Genomic DNA, 14,632 nt, shown 5'->3' with positions numbered 1-14,632 from the left:
CTAGGGTCGAAGAGATCGAATCTGTGTTGTTGAAACAATTCGGTGAAACCCTGTCAAAGGGAGAAATGATATGGTATCATAATTTACCATATAACTCTATTGATTCTTTTGCTATGCTTGCAAATTCTTTCGTGAAAGCCCATGCTGGGGCCATAAAGGTCGAGACCAGGAAGTCATACCTATTCAAGGTAAGACAAAAGGATAACGAGATGCTAAGAGAATTCGTATCTCGTTTCCAAATGGAGCGAATGGATTTACCACCAGTCACAGACGATTGGGCCGTTCAAGCTTTCACTCAAGGTCTAAACGAACGAAGCTCGATGGCTTCTCGGCGGCTAAAGCATAACCTGATCGAGTACCCAGCTATTACTTGGGCTGATTTGCATAATCGATATCAATCCAAAATAAGAGTCGAAGACGACCAGTTGGGTTCTGGATCCAATATTAAAAGGGGTATCGACCGAGAATCAAGGTCAAACAAAGATCGATACAGGCCGTATAACGGAGATCGTAGGGGTAAAGAACCTTCACGCAACCCTGTACGAGGCGAAAAGAGAAATGATCGAGGCCAAGGATCTCGGGGGCTGATGAAAAGGAGTGGGTTCGACAGGCATACCGGACCTAAGGAAGCACCTCGGTTGTCGGAGTATAACTTCAGCATCGATGCATCCGCTATCGTATCGACTATCGGACGCATTAAAGATACTAAATGACCTCGAACTAAACGGGCCAAACGGTCCCGGACTAAACGGTCTTTTTGTAGGGACCGGCCCGGGACCGGGACTGGAACCGTTTGGTCCCGGGCTAAATGGTCCCGCCCCGCGGGCTAAATGAGCCCAACGGATTTTTTAAAAAAAAAAAATTAAATAGATAGTAGAGACAAAAGGATGTTAAAAAAATATCTAAAGCAATGCTTTGTAAATTTTATTATAGAATTGTGACCTAAATTTTATTTAATATATATATATATATATATATATATATATATACTATACTATACTATATATACATCTCATTTAGTATATATACTATACTATACTATATATACATCTCATTTATAGTATATAAGATGTATATATAGCTTATTGAATATAGCTTATATATATATATATATATATATATATATATACTATACTATACTATATTATATATACATCTTATATATATATATATATATATATATATATATATATATATATATATATATATATATATATATATATATACACACACACAAGTAACATGAAAGGACCAAAGTATGGTACTTCTTAGCTGGTATAAATATGAAATGATAGAAGATCAAGTTTTAGCTCAACTCAGATTACAATTTCAATTAAAACTGAGTTAAGCTAAAACTTGATCTTCTATCATTCCATATTTATACTAGCTAAAAAGTACCATACTTTGGTCATTTCATGTTACTACTAAAAAGTATATATATACTAAGTGTATAGTATATAAGCTATATAAGATGTACATATAGTATAGTATAGTATATATATATATATATATATATATATATATATATATATATATATCGAATATAGCTTATATATTATACACTTAGTAACAATAAAGTAAACAATAGTAGCAATTATAGAAGAAAATTAGAGAGAGATTGTGATAGATTGATGATTTTGTAAGAAAAAATGAAAGAATGATGGGGTATTTATAGTTGAAAATAGGGAAAAAGTGTAATTATAAAAAGTTTGGGATTAAAACAAAGTTTGGGGGGTTAAATGGCTATTTTTGACAGCCCAATGGCTATATTTTAAAAAAAAAATTGTTTTTTTTTTTTAAAAACAAAATAGCCGTTGGGACCATTTGGCCCGCTAAGGGACCGATCCGGTCCCGGGCCGGTCCCAGTCCCTGGCGGGCTAAATGGTCCCGGGGTCTGGTGGGCCCAAATCATAGGACCGGCCCACGAGACCGCCCCAGGCCCACTAAAACTGGACCAAACGGTCCTGGCCCGTTTAGCCCGTTTGGCCCGCGGTTCCGGGCCTGGACCGGCCCACTTGCCACCATTACTTCTACCAGTGCAGCTGCCATGCCTCTACCTCCTTCTTCAGAGCCTTCAGCATCAATTATGTCCACCTCGACTTTAAGGCCGGTGCCTATGCCCACTCATCCACTATCTGCGATGCGAGTCTCCCAGACACTGGCGAGCCTCAACAACTGGATGCACACAGCTACTGCAAAGCTGTCTGACTTATCCAGTGTTGTTGTAGCACAGTCATCCACCCCGACACCCCATATTCCTCCAACAGTGGAGGATACATTGAAGAAGATTTTGGAGAATCAGCAGACCATCATGAACACTTTAGTAGCACATAGAGCAGTAATTGAGGAGCTTGGGAAGAAGGTAAAGAAGATGAAGAAAACCCAAGCATCCAAGAAATCATTAGACGGCCTGAGGAGAGAGGTCACCAAAATATCAATCGCTGGGGACCTTCCATTTGATATGCTGATGGAGACAGATCCAGCAGCACCAGTAGATCTATCAGCACCAGTGGCACCAGCTAGCCAGTCTGAGGAGCCAGACCTGGCTACCGACACTGCTGAGGCAGTGTGCCAGATGTTCACCCACCCAGTTACTCCCAAAGTCGAGGATGATGAGATCCAGTTAGAGGAGACTAGGGGCAGTGACGCTGCTATGGACACAGCCACATAGGGAGTCCTCTTCACTCTTACCCTTCTTTATTCTTATTTTGTTAAGCATTGGGGACAATGCTTACTTTTATTCGGGGGGGGGGGGGGAGTTTATTTGATATTTGGATGATTTGACATTTGGCTTGTAATAACTGATAACATTTTCCTTTTTCTTTTTATCATGTATAGATTCTCCTCTTTCTCTCTCTATTTATGTATATATTTTCTCTTTTCCTTCTTCACTATGTATATTCATTATGCTTGCAGTAGCTTGCTTTGTAGCTTCTTTATTTTATTTTCTTATTAGTCAATGTTTAATTCAGTAGCTTTTTGTTTAATCTAATAGCTTCTTTTTAATATAGTAGCTCCTTTTTTATGTTTGAGTGGACAATAAGCCTTTGGTTTTCTTAATGCCACGGTTCTTTAATTTTTTTGTGAACCGGGTGACTCTTCCCAACGATGGATGGCGTGACAACCTTCTTAAGGAATTGAGTCTGTTTTTGGTATTTAGGTAAGAATAGTAGTAATAAGGAATAAAAAGACCTAATTGAGTCAGGCTCGAAGAGTCAAACATGCTTCACTTGGTACCAACACACTTAACTACATGCTTATGATTAAAAATAAGTTTTTGGAAAGAATAGTTAGTGACCTTCTGACTCTTGTGTTGACTTAAGCAACCATCGAGTGGTTTAGTCGAACCATAGTGATTTTCAATCTTGAATATGGTCATTGTGGGCCCTCGACTCTATCCTCTTTAACCATCTAGCTGTGTGAGAGGTGAGATATTTTTGTTGCAAGTCCAAGTACCTGTGCGAATGGTCTAGAACATGCCCCAAATGTGTTTCGAGGCGAAATATTAAGTTTTGCTTGTCTTGAGAAGTGATTGTAGTCTCTCCTTGACCCGCTTGAAATTTTCCATGGCCCACCACTGTTGTTATCCTTAGTCAACCCATTTGAGCCTAAAATCTTTCTCATTTGATCACCATGTTACAAGCATTTACCCGTTTTGTCGTGACCCTATTTTGGCACCCGAGCTTTTCTTAACACTCTTGTGAAACAATTGACTAAAAAATGTAAGTTTGGGGGAGAGACGATGAGTTTGAAAAAGGTATTAAGGCACAAAAAGAGAAAAGAAATGAATAGAAGGAAAGGCAAGAATAAGAAAGAAGAACAAAAAGAAAAAATGCAAGAAGAAAGTGAATAAGTTGAAGGGTTGAATGGATTTCAAAGAATAGTAATGATGCAAAGCATGGAGAAAACAAAGAAGGAGAAAATGAATATCATGACCAAGAAAGAGTGATTTTAAGTCTCTCTAGTTCCCCTAAGAAAAAGAAAATGCCTCAAAAAGTTGGCAAAACATGAGCCGATAAGAGGGAGTGGAGTGCTTAAGGAAAGATGAACCTGTTCTATTACAACATATCCAACCTTAGTCCAAACGCCTTCATTGCATTCCGAAAACGTCCTACGTGATTTCAAACCGAGTGAACTTACATTAGTGTTGATCTACATGAGGGGCAAGCATATGGTACTTAGATCCGTACTTGTGGCATTCTTTTGAGAGATATGAGCAAACCTTTCACAAATCTTTGAATTGAGTGCTACATTCTTTAGTGAGATATGCTAACGGAGAGTAGAGGAGAAGGAGTTTGGGATCCACAATGACCTACATGAAAGAGCGAGCTTCCTTGATGAATAAAGTCAACTTTTGATGCTCAAGTGTCACATTAGAACTATTTGCGCTTAAAATCTCAACTCATCGCCTTGTTGATAATTCATAAGTGTTGTGGGTAATTGTTGGTCCCAATTGATGTGTGATTTATGCATTTTTGATTAGCTGGAATACCTCTTAACTTATGGAGGTGGGAATTACTTTATTTGCTTGAGGACAAGCAAAAGCTTAAGTTTGGGGGAGTTGATAAATGGGGATTTTGACCACTTATTAGCGCCTTTTAACTTTCGTTTTAGTCCAAAAGCATTTAATTGTGTTCCCGAAAACTAATGGCATATGCTTAATTGCAGGAATATTGGAAAATGAGCCTCCAAGATAAAATTCAACTCAAGAACGAGTGATCTGAACTCAAGGACAAAAACAGACACAGAAGCTTAAAGTGCGGGCAGCAGAACATCATATGCGGCCACAGATTGTGCAAAAGAACTTATCAGAGATCTGTGAGAAGTGCGGCCATAGAAGCTAGGCAAGAGCAAAAGTTCAGAGAACCTGCATATCAAGTTCAACGGAAGTGAGGACCGCACAATTATTGTGCGGCCAAGGAAGATCAGCTACGTGGCCGCAGTTGCATTTATGCGGTCCGTAAAAGAGCCATGTGCGGCCGCACTCAGAAATGTGTGGACCGTAGAAAGAGAGAGATGTGGCCGCAAGATTCCAATCTTGTCATTTTGAAGCAAAGTGCGGACCGCACATGGAATTGTCCGACCGCAGAACCTCCGAAAGGGCATTTTTGTCCGAAAATCCAGCTCTGTATAAATAGAAGAGTTTCACTTTTTTAGGTTAAATTTTTGACATCAGCAACTACAGTAGTCGTTTTTCTTTACTCTCTTTAGTAGTTTTTGCCATTTTGAGCTTTTTAAACATAGATTTCTTTATTTTAATTATCAATATGGGTTTAATTATCATTTCTTCTTCTATTTCTTCCGTTTTAAGCATGAGTAGCTAGATTTTTACTAGGTTTGTGACCCAACCCTAGAGTGTAAACTTAATGGGTGTTTGATTTATTGCTTGTTTATGGTTGAGTGTTTATTATTTAGCATTGTTCGTACTTTTAGTTGTAGAATTAATGGTTGCAAACACCCATTAACTTGGTCTCTACTTGAGAAAGAGAGACTTAGTCTAGGAAAATTTAGCTAACAAGAAATTGGGGTGAATCAAGAGATTGATAGTCTCAATTAAAGGGTTGAATCTAGAGATAGTAAAACCCAACTTGGGCTTTGTATCAGCCGTTTTGTTCAACACCCATTTGAACTTGAGAAAGCCAAATTGGGCAAAGTCATTCTCTGACCGAGAGGTATTGAGTGGGTACTCAAGTGTTGATAGCTATAATACACCCCGACCAATAAAACAAGCTTTAAAGTTTACAACTCGTTAAGCAAACACCTAGGTGAAGGTCATAGCACTAGGCCTTTTACAGTATTTGAAAAACAACAACAAAAACAATTTCTCAGTTTCATTACTTAATCTTGCAATCTTAAATTGGAATAGACATAGAACAACCATCAATTTGTGGAAGTGTAATTTGAGATAGTTCATACTCATACACTGCAATTTATACTCCTAAATCTCACGTATAGCTCCATGTGAAATTCAACCCCGACTCCTTGTTGGGTATTACTATTGCAATCAACCGTTTTATAACCTTGAATTGAGGTGTGAACTTGGACGAGATCAGGTGTCTAACACCCTCCCCTTAGAAGAACAAGAATCCTTACTCATAATCTCACCGGTTAGCAGACTAATAAAGAATATGACTTAGTAATTAAATATGTACCCTAGTATACCTTTAAATATTAGATGGCGACTCTCTTTCATCAACAACAGAGAAACCACAAGTTGATTCTTGTTTTGACAAGTGCAAAATAGGGTGCAACACATACTATAGCATAATTTCATAGCCAATCACATTAGGAAGAACCCAAACTCACACACCAAAGATTGTTAAACTGCAATCAGCAATACAAACACCAGCAATGTAGCTACTTTAATTAGTAATCCAAACACCAAATCCAGTAGGAACCCACTGATCAACAACTAAATACAGAAAAATTCACAGCCATAATCCCACTAACAAGAACCCCAATTCACAAAGTAAATCTTGTGTTTAGTCATAGCAGTATGAAAATTGGAGTAAGACAGAAGAAATTACCTTTAAGTCAAAGAGTACATCCAAATATGATTACAAAGACCTGAAATAAGAACAATATATGAACCTTCATTTGATAGTATGTAGTAGAGATATGTTGCTTGTACAATGATACCAACATGACTAATATGACACACTTATTACAAAGACAACAAATATGATTGAAACACTCCATTGAAACAACTATATTTTCCTATCTTTAGTTCTTTGTCATGTTCCCTTATGGGGAAAAAATATCAATGGTATTTCTGACAATCTATGTGCATTCAAGTACCGAACTGAAGGGAGAACATACCTAACTATCAAAATCTAACCAAGTGGAATTTGTGCATTCGTGTAATGAACTCAACAACCCTAACTATGAGGAAGTGACCAGGTGAATTAGTCACTACCAAGTATGCCAAGATGGCTAAGATCAATCCATCACTTGTGCTTTGAGACATAACATCTAAATGAAATAGAAACTTAAAAAGTTTTCAGAAGTTATCAGGTAAAGAACAATACAGAGTATGGAAAAAGCTAGCATGTGGTTATTCATTACCTACAAGGGCGGCTCAATAAACATGGAGGCCTAAAGCAAAACTTCAATGAGAGGCCATATTTTTTTTATATAAAAGAAAAAAAAAGTTCATATGTAATTTCATTTAAATTCAATATTTCTGGTTTTTCTTATACAAAGTTATTAATAATTTTATCTAATCCACTATATAAAAGAGAGTACAAAATATCGAGAGAACAACCTCACAAAGAGGCACACACAAGTGACAACATAACACTTATCTCACAAATTCTCCCCCTAAACAAAACTCTCAAATGCCTTATGGCTACATTGTGGGTGTTACTGAATGAGAAGGAAAGATCCTTAATTTATAGAAGCCAAAATATTTTCCTTCCAAAAAAAGAACTAGCCAAATAAAGAAGAATTCTATTTTCTTTTTCGTAAAAGGTTAAATCAATTATGTTAAATATGTTACCTTTCCTTCAAGAGATGTGAAAATCAAATATAGTAAGAAAATCAGGACAAACCCCGAACAATTGCAATGTGTGGCACAATTGGCATAAGGTAAAGTTACGGATCATCTGTTCTCAATAGTAGTTTTCGAAATCTTCAAAAAAAGGAAAAAAGAAGCACTATACGCAAAGCATAAACAGTAATATATAAAATTCTCAATTGCGACTTCATGGAGGCATTTTTCTGAAGGAAATGAGAGGCGTGAAGCTTCTACGCAATTCCAAACACTGCCTAGGAATGCTGTAAATATTGAAAGATGAGACGTGAACTTTAGCATGCAAGATATAAGTTTCTAAAATCGCTATCATATCAGATGCAATGGAGAGGTGTAAATTAAAGCAGCAGAAAGAGTCTGTTTCTTACTGCAGGAGTATCACAATTACGAAATCACTTACCGTCTCTAGTCTTTGTATGAGACTTGAACTTGGAAATTGCTTTCTTCACGACGGCATTCTTGAATCTCCAGAGCTGATTCCAAAACAGACTTCCCGCATTTGATCACTTCAATAAATTGCAGTGCTTCAATATCCGCAAAGCTATATGGGATCTCCTCAAGTTTGGAACAACTTTTTATGACTAGTGTTTCAAGCAGAGGAAATGATGAAGATGCATTTGAGCAAATCCACCGGATCATAAACACATGATGTAATTTCAAAACTCTGAGCACAGGGAACTCATTATCATTGAGGTCCAAGATCTTTTCCCCCGTTAAGTATATCTCGGATAATTTAAGAGTCTCAAGTTGTCGCAGTCTTGCAATAGTTAAAACTATTTCATCCGTTAGGAAAATGTCGCAAAGGGACAAAACCTTTAGACTTGAGGGGAAGTCAAGTTTTATGGAAAGCACCGAATCATCAGGAACATCACCAAATTCATCAATGTGGAGCTTTAATTCTTCAAGATTTGGAAACTTCCCCCAGAAATTTGGAGTCATGTCAGCCACAGACATATAGAACATGCCAAGCGTCTTCAAGTTGTATAACACAATTTCTGAAGATTCTACAAAATTCACTCGCTCATTCTCTTCCCATGTGATTGAAAATTCGTTTATATCCACATGCCTCAACTTTGCCATTCTCCAAATAGCAGGTGATATCATCGTATAAGATGAACGAACCCGCAAAGTTTGCAGATGGAGTAGGTGTGACAACCACTTGAAATCAAGTTCCTTGACAAAAATTGCAAGGTACCGCAAGTGAGTTAGTGATTGGAATGCAGTAGCCCAAGAACTTTCCAAGTACATATCCAATAAATGCAACACCCTAATAAGTGTGAAGTCATTAAGTAAAGGATAAAGATTAGTGCGGTGAGGTATACTGAATTTCGGATGCGCAATGAACTCTAGAGACCCCTGAGTTTTTTCGAAAGACTTTGCCTTATCAGACGAATATTCATTTTTCATAATGTCATGTATATACATGCATTTCCTTTGTTCGTCTGTATCTACTGCAGGTTGATGTGGATTATATGGCACTACGAGCTGCATAAACTTTTCTTCTCTAATTTTTCTCGAGCAAAAATCATGCACTTCTTCACGAACTTTGCAGTGTTTTATTTCACCGTCACTTCTTGTTTCAGTAACCGTTATTAGGTATCTGTCAACAAGATCGTACAAGCAACTCTTTGATGTTTCTTCTAGTTTCAATGTGTCAATTGTCTGCACAAACTCTTCAGCTATCCACCACTTCAGCAAATCAGAGACTGGAATTTCATAGCCTTTAGGAAACAATCCCATGTACAGAAGGCAACACTTTAGATGATCCTCTAAACGGTCAAAACTTGACTGTATCATCTTCATAAGCGACTCTTCAAAAGACTGGGACCTTAATTCACGTGCAACCTTAAGCCACGATTTAGGATCTCGCCTTTCCTTTTTCGGAATACTTCCAGCGATCATGATAATCAGATCTGTCAATCCATTACATTCTCGGGTAACTAGCCATCCCACTTCAAGTAGTTCCGGAGGACATATCTCTCCTTGAAAAGCAGTCCTCTGCCATAATACAAAACTCTCTTCACCATCTAGCATTCGAAGGTGAAAAGGGTAACTATGGTACTTAAGCTCTCTTGCCACTTGCTCAAGTGGAGTTGTTAGTATTATTCTGCTTCCAATTCTATCATCAGGGAAAGATGACCGCAACACATCCCATGCCTTGATTTCCCACATATCATCCAATACGATGAGATATCTCTTTCTCATTAAACTCTTGCGCAACATGTCAGCCATGCTACGACCACCTACAATAACACGCTTACCAGCGATAATTTGTTTTAGTATCTCAAGCAACAGCTTTCCCACGTTATATGTTTGTGAAAAGGAGCACCACACCCGAACATCAAAGTGAGAAACAATTGAAGGATTATTGTATAACCTTCTAACAAAAGTTGTTTTGCTTTGTCCGGGCATTCCTACAATCGATATAACATCCAGCTCCTTTGTCCCTCTAGTCAAATGTCGATGTATTCTTTCTGCATCATCTTGAAGACCCACTAGTTCTTCATCAATTGGTGAATATCTACGTTTTGCTGGAGTAGGAGTTCTGTCACAACTCTCAACAATATCCTCCATACTAATTAGCTTGGCCTCTATAATTGCTGGAAGCAAAATTTACATATATCAGAATTAATGAAAGCTCTGTGAGCCTCAATAAAAGGAATGAAACAAGAATATTATATCAATTTACAACTTAGAAGAGAACACAAAAATATAAAACTAATGCCACATGTAAAGTCTAATGTGTTGTCTACAGGAGGCCAAGAAAAATTATATCCATTTTATGTGTGTAGGAGTATCTTTTTTAGTTTTAGTACACCTTTAAAATTTCCAACTCTTTTTTCAGAAGATTTGGTGTTTTAATTAATATATGCACGTGTAAACAAGTTAAACAATCAATCATTTTGCAGAACATTAACTACAAGAAGCCCCTAATATTATACATCTAAGCTCTAGTTGAGAGAATGACATGTAATAAATACCCATTAAAAGTGCGTGGAATGATATACTACACAACTCAACTGTAAAGAATAGCCCTAATTTAGGCTAATTCTATTTTTCTCTTCATTGTCGAAGCTTATGGCCAAATCCGACCGGCGGCAGCAGCTCCAAATTTCAATATTTCCTCTTCATTTCCAATTATACTTTTCCCGTTGAATTGCGAAGATGCCTGACAAGAGGATTGAATAAGGATGAAGGAAAATAATTTACTCAATCTCTGTTATAATTCTTCGTGTTAAAAAAAATAGTGTAAAAAATTACGCTAAAACAATATATATATATATATATATATATATATATATATATATATATATATATATATATATATATATATATATATAAAATTATATTTTTTTTATTATTTGAGAACAGTTATACAATGTCATTTTATTTTTTTAAAGAGTCTGTCAGACAGCGATTTATTGTACACTTAAGGCCCGTTTGGTACGAGGGTTAAGAGATAATTAATTTCAGGATTAAATTTGAGATGAATTTATCTCACATTTGGTTGGGATAAAATCGCGATATAACTAATCCTGGGATTGTAATGTTACTTTTATACCTATGAAAAAATGGGATAACAATCCCGCAATAATTAATCCTGAGATAATTTATTTTCCAACCAAACAATCCCTTAAGGTAAATAAATAATAAATAAATAAAAATAAAGGTGTCATTTCCAATCAACGGAATATTTGTTCATTATTCCTGGGCTTTTAATAATTTTCTCTTTTTGCCTAATTTGCCATTATTTAAGGCCTGATTAGTAACCGATCTTTTGAAACAATTTAAGGGAGCTTTCTACAGCTGTTGGATAATTTTGAAAGACAGAAAATTATCATCATAGCATAGACACATCATGTAAAGAAGACAAAATATGAAATCTTCTACCAATTAAATGATTTAAAGAGAAATAGCGAAAAGCAAAAAAGGAAAAATAAAATGGAAACTTATAAGAGAAATCTAACCTTTTAGTGTTGAGAGTGGCTACAGAGAGATAACTTGTTCTAAGGTTCTTTAACTTTATGATTTCGGGCAAGAGAAATAAAGAGTAAGGGTATAATAGCAAAGGAGATATATCGTAAACTTCCAACTTGAAGAAAATTGTGATTGTATAAAAAATGGTTATTTCGGCATTATCAACTACTAGTTGTAGTTAATAAACAAATAAGTCAACTTATACTAATCGTGTACGTTAAATAGGAATCTCAATAGTGAAATCTGCTCTACATTTACAATAAAAACAATAATATGATTGTCGTCTTTTACTTGCTACTCTATGTAAAATAATCTCAACAACCTTATTTATAATATTTTATTCAAATAACTTGACCCTTGCTGGGAGGATTAATGACTCACCTATGTTCCTTTGTTATGATCAAAGTTGCTTGCCGAACAACTTCTGTTCATGTCGTGAGTTCATATTATCAGTTTTTAAAAATTATTCTAAATTCGCAAAATAGATATCTAATAATTTGAAGAGTATTTGTCCTAATTAAGTTTTATTATTTAAACTTCTCACTAGGTTAACATTCTACTAATGAGTAAAAATCATTTTTCCTCCCTAAGTTTGCCTTAAAAATCAACCTCTCTCCTTAACTTTCAACATTAAGCATCCCCCTCCCCCCCCCCCCCAACCACATCAATATCCGGCCATTGACCGGCAGCTTTGAAATATTTGACCGCTCTCTATATGGGCAAATCGTAATTTCACTTTATTTATTTATTTAATGGGGTGCTCTAATTAGTTATATACCTTTGTTATCGATAGAGTCCTCTGCCGTTTGTGATACTTCATGTTTATTGATCTTTTTTTTTTCTTTTACTCCATTTCTGTCTATTTATAAAGCTAACATAATAGTTGAAACTTTGTTACAATAATCTTCATTATTATTATTATTTTTTATTCTGGTCTTATAAACAGGGACGGATGTAGAGTTTGATCTCCGGGTTCATTTCAATCCAGTATTTTTGATGCATAACATATTATATGTAAAATTTTATTGAAATCGCAACAAATAATAGGTCTGAACCCATAACTTTAAAAATACAATGGGTTCAATGTTAAAAACCTTAAAAGTTGAACCCATAGAATCTCAATCCTAGATCTGCCTCTGCTTATACAACATCCAAAGAAATAATTTATAAAATAATCAATATAGCAAAGCGTATCATGCAACATGGCCGAACTTTTAACAAAGACAACACAACTTTTAAGCTAAATATTATTGTGCATCTAGATTGTAACAAGATACTTAGTAGGCGTTTGGACATAAGAATTGTAAAATTCAAAAAATCGGTGAAAATATTTTTCAAGTAAAAATGGTATTTGAAATTTAGAGTTGTGTTTGGACTTAATTTTCAGTTTGAGTTGTTTTTAAAGTTTTGTGAGTGATTTGAGTGAAAATTTTGAAAAACAGATTTTTGCAGTTTTTCAAATTTTTGAAAATTTTCAAAATGCATCTTCAAGTGAAAATTAAAAACTTTATGAACAAACGCTGATTTCGAAAAAAAGTGAAATTTTTTTGAAAAAATCTTCCATCAAATTTTATGTCCAAACGGGCCTTAATATTGAGCTTGCAAACTAGAGAAGACACCTGATTTATACAATCAACCAATCAAACAACAAGATTTAAGTTCCAAATAATTTTTTCATACTCACTTAAAGGAACAAGATACTTAAAAATTAAGTTCAAATCACTGGGGAAAAAATTCCAAAAAAGGTGATGAAGTCTTACGTTTAATCAATAAGCTAGTCATGCATTATCCCAGCAAATAGATGTTTCACTTCATATATCCAAGAACATAATGAAACCTGCAAATTTAGAAACATAAAAATATTTAGTACTTATTTGAATGAAAAGTTTTCGTCACTTCCTTGCCATGCTAAATAGAAAAAACAGAAAGACTTTTGCAAACATGAAAAGGAAACTATTTTCTACTTTAGGAATTTTGAATTTGAAAATTGAAAAAGCAACGAACTTACTAATGAAGTTCTCCCTCGTTTGTAGTTGATATTATTTTTCCACACAATCTATTATTATGCCCAATTTGATGACATATACTGTAGGTGCAACGAACCGATCTCTTTTTTGCCAGTTGTTCATCTAATTCTCTTCTCCTTTTCTTTGATTTTCTACCTCTCTTCTTCTCTTTTTCTTCAGGAGGTGCACAATAGGGTCTGGCCATTTGCTCTCATCAGTGCTGGCCCAAGGGTAAGGCTGCTAAAGCAGCTGCTTTGGGCCTCATAATTTTTGGAGCCCCAAATTTTTCTAATAGGTTATATATTAATTTATTTTTAGAAGAATATTTAGTGCTTTAAATGAGAAAGTACAAATTTTCATAGTAAAAAAGTAGGATTAAATTGTTGATCATAAATTGAGAAAAAATATCTTTTTGGGAATCACTCTCTAGACTGTAAATTGAAAAAGGATTCGATTATTAATTCATTAAAACTTTGCATATGAAAAATTAGAAATACAAAATTTAAGTGAAATTATATATGAATTTTTTCTTTTATATAAAAAAAAATGGTCTCTCGTTGAATTTTTGCTATAGGCCTCCGTATTTATTGAGCCGCCCCTGGCTCTCATCCGGGACTGGATTGATATTTTTAGAATAAGTCTTCACATAAAAAAATTATAGTGAGTAGAGGATCAACAAATCTCGTAGGATCATCTCTAATATGAGTCATGCAACATAATGCATGTTTGCATGGAACTCCAGTGATTTGTCATTCTCTACACTGACAAGACATAACCTTTAAATCCACCACATAAGTTTTCAAGTCATGTACTTCAAATAAGTGTTCACTAGCCCTGAAACAAAGCAGCTTTCTCCCCTTTTTTCTGATTTTGATTAATCTTTTCTCTCACTTTTGGTGAAATTTGAGTTTCCAGATCAAGCGCTTTTTCATACCTCCATTGAAATCTAGTCATAGTTTTTCTTCTGATCCATTCCAACAAAGTAAGAATTGGTTTTTCTCTGACTTTTACCACATAAGCATTGAAAGACTCTGTCATATTATTTGTAACATGATCAATTTTTACATGCTCATCAAATTTATGCCTTGCCCAACTCCCTGGTGATTCTTTGCAGTCA

General features: G+C 35.4%; 1 protein-coding gene across 7 annotated transcripts; it reads right to left on the bottom strand.

The window, feature by feature from the left end:
• Positions 1 to 6,303: 6,303 nt before the first annotated feature.
• On the bottom strand, positions 6,304 to 13,742 carry LOC107812462 (putative late blight resistance protein homolog R1B-16). 7 transcript variants are annotated; one of them, XM_075247909.1, is made up of 5 exons: positions 13,518 to 13,742; positions 13,270 to 13,346; positions 10,553 to 10,700; positions 7,932 to 10,131; positions 6,304 to 6,567 (listed from the first exon to the last, which is right to left on the bottom strand). In XM_075247909.1, the coding sequence occupies exon 4, from the start codon at positions 10,103 to 10,105 to the stop codon at positions 7,937 to 7,939; it is 2,169 nt and encodes a 722-aa protein (XP_075104010.1). In that variant the 5' UTR covers positions 10,106 to 10,131; positions 10,553 to 10,700; positions 13,270 to 13,346; positions 13,518 to 13,742; the 3' UTR covers positions 6,304 to 6,567; positions 7,932 to 7,936. The 7 variants fall into 7 exon arrangements, with proteins under 7 accessions (XP_075104010.1, XP_016493067.1, XP_016493073.1 ...); XM_016637581.2 differs by lacking the exon at positions 10,553 to 10,700 and having other exon boundaries at positions 13,518 to 13,718; XM_016637582.2 differs by lacking the exons at positions 6,304 to 6,567; positions 10,553 to 10,700 and adding an exon at positions 7,662 to 7,776 and having other exon boundaries at positions 13,518 to 13,674.
• Positions 13,743 to 14,632: the final 890 nt, after the last annotated feature.

Source organism: Nicotiana tabacum, chromosome 24 (assembly GCF_000715075.1).
Source record: "Nicotiana tabacum cultivar K326 chromosome 24, ASM71507v2, whole genome shotgun sequence".
In the NCBI taxonomy this organism is placed as follows: domain Eukaryota; kingdom Viridiplantae; phylum Streptophyta; class Magnoliopsida; order Solanales; family Solanaceae; genus Nicotiana; species Nicotiana tabacum.
This window is presented reverse-complemented; position numbering and strand designations above follow the sequence as displayed.

Bases quoted from the DNA above. Each gene is read 5' to 3' on its own strand.
- LOC107812462 (XM_016637581.2), bottom strand. From the start codon at position 13,291: ATGACTAGCTTATTGATTAAAC. The intron at 10,132-13,269 runs GTAAGACTTCAT...TTTTGCTTCCAG, and splicing joins GACTAGCTTATTGATTAAAC to CAATTATAGAGGCCAAGCTA.